At 39.0% G+C, this 17,127-nt stretch overlaps 1 protein-coding gene across 1 annotated transcript in view; it reads right to left on the bottom strand.

Annotated features, from left to right (window-relative positions):
- PAK3 (p21 (RAC1) activated kinase 3) overlaps positions 1–17,127 on the bottom strand; it is a 114,417-nt gene that overhangs the window by 51,267 nt on the left and 46,023 nt on the right. Inside the window, exons 4-9 of the mRNA XM_052663029.1 lie at positions 15,405–15,467; positions 13,756–13,800; positions 12,465–12,618; positions 10,709–10,746; positions 6,183–6,314; positions 3,832–3,997 (exon numbers count right to left, since the gene is read on the bottom strand). Coding sequence (XP_052518989.1) covers positions 3,832–3,997; positions 6,183–6,314; positions 10,709–10,746; positions 12,465–12,618; positions 13,756–13,800; positions 15,405–15,467 — 598 coding nt within the window. The remainder of the gene's footprint in view (positions 1–3,831; positions 3,998–6,182; positions 6,315–10,708; positions 10,747–12,464; positions 12,619–13,755; positions 13,801–15,404; positions 15,468–17,127) is intronic.

Genomic DNA, 17,127 nt, shown 5'->3' with positions numbered 1-17,127 from the left:
TCCTGAGTTGCTATTTCATTTTTCAAATTGCCTCCCAGATTTCTATAACACTGTGAACTACTTTTATTAAAGCTAGCTATTAATGGTTAGTAAGGACCTGGAACTTAATTTTTTTAATGAAATGATTTTAAAGTCACTTCAAACCAAAGTTTTATTAATAGTTTAAAGTCTTCTAAGAAAGTTATACTATATGTTGCTGAGCAAACTGTTTTCTGTAGATGGAACAAAAGTAAGTAAGCTTCGGCCCAAGCCACTGTCTGAATTATGACCAAATCCAATTGGTAGGCATTAGTTAACAAGGTTTTATGGTAGTAAATGATTTAACTTTTATTTCTGTGGTATGCAGGATAAAAACAACAATAACAAAAACTGGGAATGAATACTTTCATAAGGACTGTGTGTATATGTGTGCACATGCTCAATCGTGTCTGACTCTTTTGCAACCCCATGGACTGCAGCCCACCAGGTTCCCCTGTCCATGGGATTTCCCAGCCAAGAATACTGGAGTGGATTGTCATTTCCTTCTCCAGGGGATCCCAGGGATTGAACCCACATCTCTTAGGTCTCCTGCATTGTCAGGCGGGTTCTTTACCAGCTGAGCCATCAAGGAAGTCCCATAAGAATTACCAAAAGATGGCCATTTTGATGTGCTCCTGTTTCTGAATTTAACTGCTATTCAAATAAAATGGCACCTCCAGGTCCATTATCAGTCACAGGAGAGTGTGTGCTGCCATCTACTGATGCAAAACGAGTGAACAGGAAACCTTGTTTACAATTCTGAATTACAAAACAAGCTTTTACAGTGACCTCTTTCATCAGAGCCATTATAATTTGTATTCATAAATTACAGTAAAGATAGGATTAAAAAAACATTGTGACATAATAGGCACAAAGTGATGAAAATCAGCCACTCAAAATCAAAAGGAAAAAATGATAGCAATACCAGAAAAACTTCCAACCAGAGCAATTTCCTAAATGAGAAACAAACCATTCACTGTAAAGGACAAGGATTTAAGAAATCACTAAATACTAATATTTAAAAATGGGGCTCATGATGTGGTTTCAGTGACAGAAAAGTCAATCAATGTGTTGTCCTACATATAAAATAAACTAAGATGTCCATCCATGAAAAGATTTTCTCTTTGGCATAATGAACATTTTGACTTCTGCAAACAACCAAACAAAAAACAAAAGAACTCTCTAAACTCATATTGGCTCTATTTCAGGGTAAATTAAGAGAAAGAATTTTCAGTGGGGAATTTCAGCTGGGGAGGGGGTGGCGAGAGAAGGAGGTGTTTGTGGGGCCCAAAAGAGGGAAGTCCGAAACCAATTTCTAGGATTGCACAATTCTGCTGACAGTCAGCACCTTTTGAAAAAATTCAGTAAAACGTAGGGGTTTCTTTATTTTCCATCAAATTCAGACCAGACCACAATGAACAAGCCAGACCCAGGCTATCCATCTGTGTAAAACTGAAAGATGATCTGTTCATTTCAGCCATTAATGAATGATTCCAAGGGCTGGCCCTCACAACAGCCTGACAGCTCTGTCGTCTGGGCTACTCACCTCACAGTAATCAGATTCCTGAGACTGAAGGTGAGGCCACCCTTCCCACTTTCCCCACTTATAGTGGAGTTCACTTTGGCATGGGCTGTGCCTACATTACAAATCTATTGAGATTTGTAATAGGTATCAAATAATCATTTTTACTAAAGCAAAGCTGTTATATTTTAAAAATCTGATATAATAGGACGTGTAAAATAAAGAAAACTAAGGCATTAAGTATTCCAAGAATACTTGAACTGAAATTATCCAGGCAATTCTTTCCTTTATTCATCCCTTTTATACAAACAGACAGCCAGCATATGCAGAAGTAAACTGAATAATGGAAATAACACAAGCTTCAAAGGCAAAGAGATTTGCACTTCAACTCTGGGTACGTCATGCATTAGTTTGGTGATCTGGTAACTTTCGCTTTTTGAGGCTTACTTTCACTGATCTGTAAAATGAGGCTAGGAAAATCTACCACAAGGAATTATGGTGAACATTAAACTCGAAAATGTAAGTAAAGTGGCCAGCAGAGAAGGCACTTAGTAAATGGGAATGATTTCTGCTTTTATTCAGGAAATAGTTGGTATCAGCACTAAAGAGGTATATTTAATCATGTACAGTAAAGTCAGTTGGCTAAACGCTCAATTCCAGTTCTGAGCACTTACTGACTACTGTAACCCGAAACTTAGCCTTCCCAAATACCTCTGTCTCAGAATGTTTCAACATCAGCACTGTTGACATTTGGGGCTGAATAATTCTTTGCTGCAGAGGAGAAAGGAAGGAGGCCTATCCTTTGCATTACAGTGTTTAGAAGCACCCTTAGCCTCTATCCACTAGATGCAAGTGGCATTTCCTGTGCTGTGAGAAAAAACATGTCTCCAGATACTGCCAAATGTCCCCTGGAGGGCAAACTGGCCCTCCGACCACCTCTGCAGAGTCTTCCTGTGACCTATAGCCTGCACTGCTCTCTTCCTTTTCTGAGTTCTTTTAGAAGGACTGTTGCATGAACAAGATGGCGTCCTATTCTTTAATTGTGTCACACTATTAAACCTTATGTTACAAATAAAATTGTAAGCTTCTTAATATCAGGAAATTGTTTTTGATTGTTTCCTCCAAAAGACTCTGGCATAGAACAGACAAGTAGGAACCCGGTGAAGAGGCACTTGTTTACTCATTTTTTCACCCATTCAATCAAATAGCATCCATTAAGTCCTTTTATGTACCAGGCACTTTATTAGAGCTGGACATGTGGGAAAAGAAGACACAATCTCATCTTTAAAGAGCTCCTGGTCTAGTGAAGAAGACAGACAAGTACAGTGGGATTATTTGCTACAATAGTTCAAAGTTTAGTCACTAAACTGTGTCTGACTCTTTGAGATCCCATGGACTGCAGCATGCCAGGCTTCTCTGTCATTTACCAACTCCTGGAGTTCGCTCAAACTCATGTCCATTGAGTCGGTGATGCTATCAAACCATCGCATGATAAAGGCAGTAAAAAGATTCCTCTACTCATACTGAGAGAGAAAAGGACAGCTTTCCTGAGGAGGCATCTTTTGAGCTGAGGTTTGAAGGATGAGTAGGAATTAGATTGAAGGCACAAAGTGCAGAAAACTTGCAATCTGTTAGATGCTTTGAAGTATGAGTTTAATGAGTATGCTTCACAGAACTTTGGCTCTTTTCAACAGAGAATTTTTTTTTTTTTAATCTTTCTGGCCCAGAAAGGTAACTGGAAAAGAAGTGTTTTGTAAAATGGAGCAACTGTGTATGCACAAGCATGGATACACTAATAACACTGCAAGGAGGAGGTTGAAAGCATCAGCTTGCCCTGACTTCCTGTCCACATAGCAATGTACCTAAATTAAGAGAAAGGGCTATTTTATTGTGGCTGCCCATTTTGACTGACTGTGTTGGTTTCTGAGGTTGAATTATTTATCATGATTGATCAGGTGGGCGCCCCTAGGGTATGATCATAGGATATTTTTCATCAGACTGTTTCATCTCTTTGGGAGGAGGTATAATCTTAAAATAAAACTTACTGCTTAATTCATTTAGTGAAGTTTTCCCCTAAATTGATTTGTTTCAAGTGAAAATATTTGGTTTCTGTGTAATTAGGAGTAAGGGGGGTTGGAGATTTAAAATACACAGTGCATCTCAAACTGTTTATCTCATGACGTCAGGGAGTCTATAAGCAGGATCAAATTTTTAAAGGTTTAATTCCCACTCAAAGTGGTTTATAAGAAACACTCCCATGAAGAAATGGATGATGGCAGAAAAAAACTCACTTAGCTTCTCTAGGATCTCCTCATCTGTCATTTTGGATTTTTTCCTTTGCCGATCTGTATTTCTATACAAAGTACTGGAATTGGCGTTCTCAGCAGAAGGTGGTGTGACCTCTTTATTTGGTGCTGCTGGTGAAGCAATTGATTCAACCACGGAACGAGTGTAGATCTTAAAGACAAAAAGTTTTGTTACAAGTTAAAGACAATTGATGAACCAATATTGACACATCAGAATCACTGAATGTCCACAGTTTACATGTGGTTCATTCTTTTTTAAAAACATACACACAATGATTTATTATCATGTACTTTCATAATTATTAAATGTATCCTTTACAATTATGACTCTAGAAGTATCAATTTTTGTAGATCATTAATATACTCAATTACTGACTCAATGGACATGAATTTGAGCAAACTCTGGGAGATAGTGAAGTACAGGGAAGCCTGGTGTGCTGCAGTCCATGCAGTTGCAAAGGGTCAGACATGACTTAGTCACTGAACAACAACAACAATAAATTCAATGTCCCTTTAATCTAAAATCACTGAGTGTGGGTGATACAAATACTAGTGAAAATTCTGTAACTAAATAGTTGTATAATCCTAGATAATTACATCATCTTCCTAAAGTTTTAGGGTCTGAGTATACTTGCTATCCAGAGAAGGCAATGGCACCTCACTCCAGTACTCTTGCCTGGAAAATCCCATAGACAGAGGAGCCTGGTGGGCTGCAGTCCATGAGGTCACTAAGAGTCGGACATGACTGAGCGACTTCACTTTCACTTTTCACTTTCCTGCATTGGAGAAGGAAATGGCAACCCACTCCAGTGTTCTTGCCTGGATAATCCCAGGGACGGGGTGGGGGAGCCTGGTACGAGGCCGTCTATGGGGTTGCACAGAGTAGGATACGATTGAAGCAACTTAGCAGCAGCAGCAGCAGCAGCATACTTGCTATCTCTCTTCTAATTCTCAAAATTTATGTTTGACCTTCCCCCTTGATTCTTTCTTTCCAGAAATGCCTTCTCTGTATCCCATCATCTTGTATATGAGATGGCAGCCTCCAGGAGTATCAATTTCTGTAGAGGTATTTACTGAACAGTTTTTACCTACAGAAGTCAAGCAGGAGGAACTAGAAGAGCAAACTATAATAAAGGTAGCATTGGGCTATTACATTTTTGGCCACACACAGACTGGATCAATAGAATTATGATATTCAAGTACCTATTTTTCATCACTTTCAATCCAACAACCATATGGTTCACTCTTAGTGTTGTACATTCTGTGGGTTTAGATGAGTATATAATGACATGTGGGCTTCCCTGGTGGCTCAGTGGAAAGAATTCACCTGCTAGTGCAAGAGACACAGGTTCAGTCCCTGGGTCAGAAGGATCCCCTGGAGAAGGAAATGGCAACCCACTCCAGTACTCTTGCCTGGAAAATCCCACAGAGGAGCCTGGTAGCCTACAGTCCATGGGGTTGCAAAAGAGTCGGACACAACTGAGTGACTAAACAATGTAATGACATGCATCCATCATTATGGTAGCATGCAGAATATTTTCTCTGCCCTAAAAATCTTCTGTGTGCCACCTATTCATCCCTCCCTCCACCCTGCCCCTCAGCCTCTAATAAGCTTTTAAAGACAACTGATTTCTTTCAAAAAAAGAACGTTACATAGCTTCAAGTATATTGCCCTTGAAAGCTCTCAGGCGCTAGTCTTTTGAGGTTCCCCAAACACGCTGTGCTAATTGCGGTCTTGGTTCCTCTGCTGATGCAATAGTTCCTACGTGATTCCCATGAATTTCATTCTCTAGCTTAACTTCTGCCATGGTTTTAAAATTTAGCACTTATTTATATATTGTTTGGTATTATTCTGTCACTGTTATGTGTTAATCTGTATCTTCAAACAGTAGCCCCAACCAAATTTGTATCTTATATTCTAGTTCTTTACCAGCTGAGCCATAAGGGAAGCCCAAGAATAACAGAGTGGGTAGCCTATCCCTTCTCCAGGGGATCTTCCTGACCCTGGAATCGAACCAGGATCTCCTGCATCACAGCAGATTCTTTACCAACTGAACTATCATTGCAGGAAACCTGGATTTGATTCCTGGGTTGGGAAGATCCCCTGGAGAAGGTAAAGGCTACCCACTCCAGTATTCTGGCCTGGAGAGTTCCATGGACTGTATAGTCCATGGGGTCTCAAAGAACTGGACATGACTGAGCAACTTTCACTCACTCATTCTAGTTCTGGGAAAACAGATGCTCAATAGATACTGGGCCATCAACTAGTTTTGAACTCCAGGATTGTTTCAAAGGACATCTGTTGAATCATTTGGAAACAGTCACTTGGGACTTACTGATTTTGTATGCTCTGGTCTTGGTGCAATGACTGGTGGGGGCTCATTGTCATCTTCTTCTTCTTCCTCTTCTTCATCTTCTTCTTCAGACACGGGAGGAGCCAAAGGAGGCTCTGATGCTGTTTTTGTACTCTTAGGATAAAAACAAAGACCAGGTATTAACTATTCATTGTTTTTCTTCAGAAATGAGAAAAGGGAGATAAGATATTTAAGCACGTAGGGATAGGAGGGAATTTCATCTTTTACACATCAGCAGAACTGTCTGCAGTTTGGTGGCCTGGACCTGCCCACACTCAGAGATAAATTCAGGTCAGGATTTAAGCACCATGAGATTTTTTAAATTCCTTTCATTTTCCACTGAGCTCACAAACAGTGAACTATTCATGTAACATTTTCGAGTTTTAATGTTTTTTAAATCAATGAATATATTGTAAAAATCAAGTTAATTGGTAATAAAGCCTTGAATTTGTACCAGGCAGGTTATCATTGTGTTGACTGCTGACAGTTTGTCAACAAGAAAAGGGCTATTTTGTGCCTAAGGGTAAGAGCATGCATCTGGATATGGCATAAATGTGTGTGTGTGCACGCTGTCACTTCAGTTGTGTCTGACCCTCTGGGACCCTATGAACTATAGCCCTCCAGGCTCCTCTATCCATGGGCTTCTCCAGGCAAGAGTACTGGAGTGGGTTGCCATGCCCTCCTCCAGGGAATCTTCCTGACCCAGGGATCAAGCCCGCATCTCTTGTGTCCCCTGCATTGGCAGGCAGGCTCTTTACCACTAGCACCACCTGGGAAGCCCTGATAGTACAATAAATATACACAAATGTCAAAATAGCCTCAGATTGAAGAGTAGGTCCCTGAACAATATTTAGTGTTTAATAACACTAATACCAAAGAAGCTGTGATGGGTGAGAAGCAAATCAGATTCCTACAACAATGGGAGGCATCATTAACTCCATATTAATTATATAGCCATTAGTTTAACACATTTAGTGACTACAACATTGTTTCTATTTTGATTCCCATCCAGGCTACTAGAAGATGCTGAAACTTGTAAACAATTCAGGCTATGTCTAGAAGGCGTAGTCAGTCCCATGAAGTCACATCCTATAGGATAGCTAGGTCTACTGGAAGTGTTTCTAATGCAACAAAAGCACAAGCAGTGTGAAGTACAATCTTCCCCTAAAATCATAAAAAGTACATAAAGTGCAATTCCCCAGTCCTAAGTTACTGAGTCCCAAAGAAGTGATCCAACGTGACCTTAAGATTCCAAATTTAGTTCATCTGATCAATAGAAACCCACCCTTAGTCAAGTAGTTTAATCAATTATCTCCATCTGGGAATCTGGCCAACCCTTTGAACTCAAGTTGCCTGATGGGAAACTCAGCATCTTCTTACAGAAATATGCACCTCCTGGAAGATAATGTCCTCATCTTTTTGGCCACCCACATATCATGCAAAACCTGCAATTATCTTTGACCTCAACCTTTCCTCCAACATCTAATTAGTAACCTAGATATCTCTGGAATTTAAATCTAATCTCCATTCCCATTGCCACTGTCTCACGTAGGCCCACATCACCTCTGGCCTTGGATGCCTGCAATATCTCTCCGGTCGGTCTCCCTTCATCCAGTCTTACCTTCTGTCCTTAATTCCTTGTGAACATGTGATCAAATCACCCTTCATAAGCTTTAATAACTTAACTCTCTTGCTCCACAAAACTTCAAGGGCTTCCCCCTGTACACTTACTTAGATCAGATTCCTTAGAATACTGTTTAAGGGCTTCTATGATTTGGCTCCAGCCTTTCAAAGCTGAACTCCTACGATTCCTTTTCTTGCATCTCAGTCTTCATTCAAACTCATACCCCCTTGTCCCCTTGCTCTCTTCACTACCCTGCCCTTTATCATGCTTTCCCTTTGCCAAGAAAACCCTTCTGTATCTTCACAGATCCAAACGCATCTGAACTTTAGGATCGAGTTCAAATTCCACCTTTTCTATGAAGCATTTTTCTAAGTCAACCTTCAAAATATGTGCCAAGTGCATATTTTGTACTAGGCACTGAGCTTAAGCCCTTGAAAAGGGCCTGCTTCCTTTATTCCTCCCCAGATAAAAGGTAGCTCCTTTCTTTGAATTCTCATAGAAAAGGGAAATATTTTATGGTGTGTAACATGATCCATATGGTACTGGGCTTCTTTATGTTCATACTTCTCTTCCCTTGCTTGACTGAGCTCTAAATTTCCTAGTTTTGACAAGGAGGCACTTGATAGATACATGTTTTATAAAGTAAATATCCAGTTGTTCTTAACTCCAACAGTGAATTCATCAGTTTCTTTCCCAATCTGATGGAATATTTTGAACATTATATAGATTTAGTTTTAGTTCTACAAGTAAAGCCAATAGAAGCAAGCTAAAAATAAGGTCAATGGACCATCCTAGGAAGTTGGTGTTCAAAATAACTGACCTCCCTAAAGAGATAACAACTATTTGTCAACATATCTATCTTGTATTGCACAATAATGACAGTAATTAAATCAAGGGAGGTAAAGTATGTGTTGATGATGGAAGGTTGGCATTTGTCTTTCTCACTTTGTTAGCATCTTCCTTCATGCACTGTTTTCAATGGAGTCCAGGAAGCTGTCATAGCAAAGAAGCAGCAGGAGGGCAATGAGCAGTGAGAACAGGAGGGCTACCTTCTGCTCTGTTGTGAGAATTCTGAGCTAAGACACCAGTACCAGGGCCTCATGCAAGTCTCACGTGTGGAGAGAATGAGTTTTCATCCTCGTTGCCATCTAAAAGCAGCAGCAGTAGTAGCTTACATTTAATGAAGACATAGTAGGTGCTAGGAAATGTATTAAGTATATTATATGCATTATCGTATTCAATAGTCACACATGTTTTAGGAAGCAAGTATTGTTAGTATTCCCAGTTAAGGCTGAGGAAAGAGAGGGTCACAGAAATCAAGCCACTTTCCCAAAGTGGCCTCCGCTTGTAAGTGGAGGAAAAGACCAAACACTCATGTCCAGAGCCTTTATTCTTTTAAGTTTTCTCTTTAGTTGTGATAAAATAGACATAACATAAAATTTACCATTTTTAAGTGTACAGTGCAGGAGAGTTACGTATATTCACATTGCTGTGCATCCATCACTGCTATTCATCCCCTGAATTATTTTCATCACTGAAACTCTGTACCCATTAAACAACACCCCATTTCTACCTCACCCAGCAACCACTTTCTGTATCTATGATACTGACTACTTTAGGTACCTTATATATAGGCAGAATCATGGTATTTTTCTTTCTCTGACTGGATCGTTTCACTTAGCATAATGTCCTAGAGGTTCATCCATGTTGTAGCATATGTAAGGATGTCCTTCCTTTTTAAGTTTGATTAATAACCCACTGTAAGGATATACCACAATGTTTATTCATTCATCTGTTGATGGACACTTGGATTGCTCCCACATTCTGGTTACTGTGAACATTGCTGCTATAAATATGGGTGTATAAATACCTACTCAAGACTCGCCTTTCAGTTCTTCTGGGTATATATCCCGAAGTGGAACTGCTGATTCATGTGGTAATTTTCTTCTAAATTTTTGAGGAACTGCCATATTATTTGAGAGTCTTTAATTTTCACCAGTAATGATTTACTGCTGTCACACTGACTGCCCAGGGTGACATCAAAGCAGGCCAGCATTTGTCCTTTATAAAAGGAAGAATTAGCTTGATTATCCATGACTCTGAATAAGCAGTTAGGAAACTTTCACTAATGCTAATTATAATATTTCACTCTTAAGGAAGCAGACAAGGCAGGAAATTATTTCTATCAGGTTTTCAGAATGAAACTCATACAAAGAGAAGCCTTGTCTAAGACGATTTTCTCTGTATGAGTATTCTTTCAGATACTATAGCACTTTCAAGGCCCTTGAGCTAAGTTTCTTATTTTCCAGTCACTTCTCTGATAAAACTATCGATGGGACTTTTAGTTTTCCCCTCCCCACTTCATCTCAGTTTGTTGGAACAGGTGACACCAAAAGATGTAGTGGTATGGCCTTAGACAAGTTATTTCACCTCTCTGAATCTCATCTGTAAAATGGAGACAGTGATAAGACTTACTTAATTGGGTCATATGCTGAGTGAGAAAAGTCAATCCCCAAAGGTCATATACTATATTATTTCATTTATGTGAAATGTCCAAAATGACAAATCCATAAAATCAGATTAGTGATGCCCTAGGGCTGGGGTGGGGTGGATGGGGTTAACTCTAGGCAGACTTAGGAGACCTTAATGGGTGATGAAAATGTTCTAAAATTGGATTATGGTGATGGTGGCACAGGTATATACATTTACTAAAACTCATCAAACTGTACACTTTAAAAGGGTGAATTTTATCATTCTAAATTATACCTCTTAAACTATTTTTAAAAGACTCTATGTGTATTTAAAAACTAGTCCTGCACAATTATATTCTGTTGGACCACCAGAAATACCAATCATACAAGACCATTTTCAATTTTTCACTTACCGAAGGATGGGCTGCTATGTATCCGTGTGCGCTTTTATCTGAAAAGTGAAGATAAAGATATTACCTTTGTTTTATAAAGACCGCCTCATTGAGAGACTATGCTCTAAAAAACCGCATGTGTTTGACCAGAAGGAAAATTGTCAATTCAGTATTAAATAGATATCACGACAAATGACATTTTTGTTAAAATAGTTCACACCCTTGCATCATCACCATATTCTCACCACCCCATTTTATAGGTTTTAATGAAGGCCTCCAGTGAATTGCACCTATACTGAGCAATGCTGAGATTACCTACTTCTGACTGGTATGACTCTACTCATCTATATTCACAATTTTTCCTCAGCTTCCTCCTTCCCTCTTCCCCTCCTTCCTTCCTTTCCAATCTTTCCTTCCTTCCACCCTGCTTTCTTTTCCCCTTCTGCTCCTTCCCTCCCCTTCCTATGCTATTAGTCACAACATGAGAGCACCAAGAAAACACATGGTGAGTTTCAGAATACAGCAGTAGCTCAGATACTGTTGAGTTCTAACCTAGTTTTCAGGATCTCATCTTTGTAAGCTGGGAAAATTCGACACATAAAAATGGTTAAAAAGCAGTGGCAACATGGAATAAGGCAATGGCACCCCACTCCAGTACTCTTGCTTGGAAAATCCCATGGACGGAGAAGCCTGGTGGGCTGCAGTCCATGGAGTCGCTAAGGGTTGGACATGACTAAGCGACTTCACTTTCACTTTTCACTTTCATGCATTGGAGAAGGAAATGGCAACCCACTCCAGTGTTCTTGCCTGGAGAATCCCAGGGACCAGGGAGCCTGGTGGGTTGCCGTCTATGGGGTCACACAGAGTCGGACACGACTGAAGTGATTTTGCAACATGGAATAAAGAATAAATTCTGCAAATCTGCCCTATGTATTAAAACCAATGCCAAGAGGGAGGGGCATTTTTTAGCTGGAGCTGTAATGATAGTATTCTCTTCTTCCTTTAGATGTAAAATAATAAATTGCTTTAGAGATGCAACCCAGTTGTTTATCGTACAAATTTGGACATCAACGTATCAAAGGCCAGGTCACATGCTAGCAAATGAAGCTGAAATAAGGCAGGAGGAACACAGCCATTTTGATCTCTTATAAATACCAAGACATATGTCTTTTTTGTAAGTCTAATTTTGAGGTCTGATCAAAATAATCCAGCAACCATAAAATTTGTGCTGTGTCATCATGGTGCAATTCAATGATCAAAGAGATAAAAAAATAAATTTCAAGAGAGCAGGGTTTGATCCAGACACCTCTTATTTCATGAACACATCACAAGGCCTGATCCTAAGTGACTTGAGTGTCTTCACGCCAGTGAAGAGTCAAAACAACAATTGTGATTGCTGATTCAAACTGACAACTACTACTTCACTGGACAATTTCCTTGTTTGAGCTCTAAAATCACTCAAATACCATAAATCTCCTAACATTAACTTCAACTTCCAACTTATCCTCTGGCTGACTTATGTTGAAGTCATTTGGAAAAGGAGCTTGAACTGTCTTCAAATGCCCTCCAGGCTTTCTGTTCTAATCCTGAAGTTCTGAGACTGAAATGACTTTTGTTTGTTTGTTTGTTTTGGATGTGTTGCACAGTTTGTAGGATCTTAGTTCTCCAACCAGGGATCGAACCGAGGTCCATGTCAATGAAAACATGGAGTCCTAACCTCTGGACCACCAGGGAATTCCTTCTCCTTTACTTTTTGATATCTTAGATTTATTCTTACCTCCTGATGTAAAGCTCATGTATTTCTGGTTGTTGACTGTTTCTTTGGAATCATAGAATTTGAGAACATCTAGAACAGCTTGGGGGTTTTTCTTCTGTTCCAGCTTTGTTATGTTGGAGGTTTGGAGTAATCGTGCCCATTGCTCAGGAATTCCCTGTGGACAACCAAAGGGAAAGAATGGCAGCTCAGAACATTCGGCAGCTGCATTTTCATGTTCCAGTAAAGTTCTTCACCAAGAAGCCCATGCTACCTGTAGGATTACACTTGGGAAACTGAAGTTACACTCTAGATTTAAAGTTAGTAACTTAATAATGCAATCATTCTCTTCTCTAATTAAAACACATAGGTAAAACTAGGATCCAACTTAAAAAGGGTGGGTGGGAGTATGACTGTGATAGAAAAAAAAAAGCGCATGAAAATCACCTCCATATTAACTCTGCTCATCCATGAAATGATGTTTACGGCTTAGCTTATTTTTTTCTGGCGACTCAGGGCAGACATAGCAAGACTTCTCTAAATTTGTGCACAGCATAGTATAGTTCAGATCAATAGGATTTATATGTATAGAATAACATAAGCTGTTTCTGAGCATGTTGTAATCAGAATATCTCTTAGAATAAAAGGAAAGCCTCACCCTTGGTCAGTTCATATTTTGTGATTATCAAATGCAATTTTTGGGGGGCCTAGAACTTTAAAGAGGGATTGAGAGGAGACGAAAACAGAATCATGGCAGAGCAATAACCACAGGAGTGCTAAATAGTCAAGGCTGCTTTGGGTATTTTCTCTGCAGCTTTCTCCTCTCCTCCCTCTATCCCCTCCTCCCTGCTTCATTCACTGGCCACATAGAACCTGGGGACTGTGGCAACCAAGCCAAAGCCTTGTGAAAATTTGCAATCATCCAAAGCATTTAGAGCAGAGAGGAGGGAGTACTTGGCACTCTAACCAAGGAGAATTGCAAAGATTACACTGGGAGGTGAGCTTTGCATCCTTTCCTACATGTTCGGCCTATGGATGCCCCCATTTCATAATTATCCAACCTCCAAGAGCAACTTGGAGCGAGAAACAGACACACTATTCCTGAAGTGCATCTAGACACAATTTACGTGGCTTTGTCCTATGAAGTCTCGGCAAAACAATGTGTGACGTGGGCCTCCAGAGTTTGGGAATGACAACAAAAAAGTGAGATAAGCCAAGCAACAACTCTACTGCACACACATGAACCTGCTGCTGCAGTGCTATGACATCTCAAAGAAGCACTTTGATGCAAGCTTCTTTTGGGCCTGTGACGCACCTCTGGGAGCTTCCCTGGGCACATCTGTGAGCCATAGAGATCTGGCTGTAATGGACGTAAATAAAGAAAGAAAAGAAAGTTAAAACAGAATGTGGGACAACTTAGAAGGTGGGAGGAGATGAAACCAATGGGTCTGAATGGGGAGGGGGTAATCCCTTCTAAAGTGGGGCGGTTGTGAGAATAGGGAGGTATTAACTAAATCAGGGCCAGGACAGGCTACAGGACAACAGATTTCAGAAAACAGAGAAAACGACAATGTTCCAAAGTTTGGATGCAGTAATTCCAGTTTTGGCCAGATGCTTCCTCCATAAATAAGCAATTGTAAGAGTTACCATTACATGGCTAGAGAAATTACCAAAAGGCAGAAACATGAATTTGGAGGAAAGAAGGATGGCATCATGAAAAGCTTCAACAATAATTTGTAAGTTATCTTTTACAACTGGGTGATCACAGGTAGCCAGTGGCCATGTGATGAACTTACAAATTTCAGTTCCCAATTCTGGTGAACCGTTTTCAATTTCACATGGGAAGTGTCTGCATGGCTAAAATTCAACGAAGATTTATATTGTGATGCTGAATTTAACCTTGACCTCATTAAAGTGATTTTCCTATATTTTGGAGCTAAAGTCATGGCTGGCTTAGAAAAAACTAGATTAAGGATTTCCCACACAGCCAGACTCTATGTTTGAATTTCTGAGTCATTTAGACCAGGGAAGGGAAACCATTTCATTTCAAACCATATTATGAACAATCTCCATTTTAATGTTGCTGTTCCAAAGTCCCATTTCCCACATAATAAGATGAGACATAAGGTAACACCTTTGTCTAAATAAAGATATTATTTACAACACTACAGAAACATGCTTTGACCCAACTGGTTTGATTTGGGATACAGGTCTTTGATCCCTGGCATTTGGGGTTACTCCAAGCACAGTGAAAAGGACACTTTTACATGCATTCATCACGCAATTTGATGCTAAAGCTTTAAGCCAAAAATTTGAACTCAGGAGCCCATGCATGATCCCAGTTCTGATTCTAAGTGCAATTAATAGCATTTGGTTAATACTGTAATGGCCAAAGGAGTTATTAAGTGTTACAAAACTAGGTATGCATTGCACATAACCACTAGAGCAGACGTCACTGGCATGATCATTACCATAATCATTAGAATATTTGCAGTTACTATAAATTCTCATGGCACTTCTAAACTTTTGTGATAATAGTCTTATGATCACTAGACAGCAGGAATAACTGCTGTCAACTGCAAAAGATCCTCCAGACAACTATACTTACCATGTGACTATGCTGCTGACATAATGTCTTTTTTCCTTTTTTAAGTTGAGATAAACCAGTTCATCAATGAGACCTAACACTTAAATCTGAATGTATGCCACAAAGGGATGTAAACAGAAAGCCATCTCATTACTCCAAATTGAGGTATAAACCCCAGAAGTCAGATAGCTCATGAAGACCTAGACGTGTGAGCATCAGAAGCAGGAGCACATGTCAAGGCCTGACCATGTAGGTAATAACAACTAGATGTACATCAAGCTGGGGATTATCCAGTGTAGCCCAGGAGAATGGCAGCATGATACAACAGGCCAAGCATTTATCTTATCAGAAGAAATGATTATTTATATCACTCATACCATTTTTCCCTCTGATTGACTTGAAGCGACCGTCACAGGTCTAGATGTCTGGAAGGGGGAGTTCTGAAGTATTTGGGACAAAAATGGCAAGATAAAGGGTAAGGACTTGTAATAGTTTCATACCCCAAATCTCATCTCCCAACCAATAATTTTAACCTCAGGGTCCAAGTATACAAGGTTTTATGGGCCAATTAGTCAAAGGATAAGCACCAAGCAATACACCAAATCAGTGTCCAAATATTCTAACTAATAGGCCCTTCGGATGCAACTGGACTAGATAGTTCAACCAATTGCTCAAAATTCAACCTCAGCAACTACAGTGGGCAAATTTAGTAATATGTCCCTCCCCCTCCACATGCACACGCACATATACATAATCAATTAGTGGATTGGGGGCAATTAAGACTTAATTCTAAATCCTACCAATAAAATGACTTTTAAAAGCTTATTATCGTTTGGTATTGTTAAAGTCAGTAAATATAAATCACAGGTTAAGATGGTAAAAAAAGAATTTGGTATTAAAAAAAAATAATGTGGGGTCAGACAGTTATAAAAGATTATCATGATGACAATAAAGTACATCAGATTTCCAAATTTAGCCTGTGTCTTATCCATATTCAATGGATTTCTAACAACTGCATCAAACACTTTATTTCAATATTAGATTTTTGAGAAGAGGGGAAAAGTTATTGTTTGGTTTGGTTTAGTTGCATTGAGCTGTTTTTCATGATTGGAAAGACTGCCCATCACATATTGCTACCCCACACCGCTCTGATTGGTTCTTTGGGTTCTAATTGATAGCAAAGTGAAAACAACTGATCTACAGTCAGCAAAATGCTGTGATTCACTTTCTTTCATTTCCATTCAAAACCCATAAAGAACAAAGGAAAGAAAAGACAGAAAAATTGTATCATAAGATGTCAGACAAGTAAGAAAAAGTGAAAAAATATTTAAAAATTGGAAAGGAACCAGACTATATCACATGAGAATAGTGGAGGGGAAATTTTTCACATCCAAAAACAAAAAGGAAGAATAAAAGAAAAGAGAAATATGAAATAAGACAATAAAACAGAAGAAAAGCACATAGAAAACAAAAAGGTCAAAACTGGGAAAGAGAGCTCTTAAATACGTGAAGTATTTTAAGAGAAAACTTGTAATGATTAAGTGCTTTTACTGTTTCAAACGTCAGAAAAAAAGTCATCTCTTCACGATTATTTTTAAAATCTAAACTTGTTCAGATTATTCAAAATACCAATATATAACGATTTGTTGGTTTTGGTAGTGGTGATAACAGTGGTAGCAGTGACAGTGAGGTTACATTTTCTAAGTGAAGCTAACAGAATATTCTCAAATATGGCAAAGAACAGAGACTGGGCTCAAATTCAAAGCTATTTAAATAATGTCTCTGATTTCATTGATGAAATTGGTTAAACCATTATCTCAACTTTATTAATGTCAGTACTTCTTAACGTTCTCTTCTACTTGCTACTGAGAACATACAATAAGTTTATATCATTTTACAAGACTAAGATGTTTAATCAATTTCCATTTCATTCTCACACAGCTTACTTTTGGAATTAAGAAAAAAGATAACTTGTCTGTTAATTTAGAAACATGGTTTGATTCTCTAAATCAAATTAATTTGTTCCTTCTTTTCAAAAATTTAATCTTTTGACAAAGTCTACTCACTAACCATCATGTTATGAAATAGGAAATTTACGTA

The sequence above is a fragment of the Budorcas taxicolor genome, chromosome X, assembly GCF_023091745.1.
Source record: "Budorcas taxicolor isolate Tak-1 chromosome X, Takin1.1, whole genome shotgun sequence".
Classification (NCBI taxonomy): domain Eukaryota; kingdom Metazoa; phylum Chordata; class Mammalia; order Artiodactyla; family Bovidae; genus Budorcas; species Budorcas taxicolor.
The sequence above is the reverse complement of the archived record's forward strand: the minus strand, read 5'-3'. Positions and strand labels throughout refer to the sequence as shown.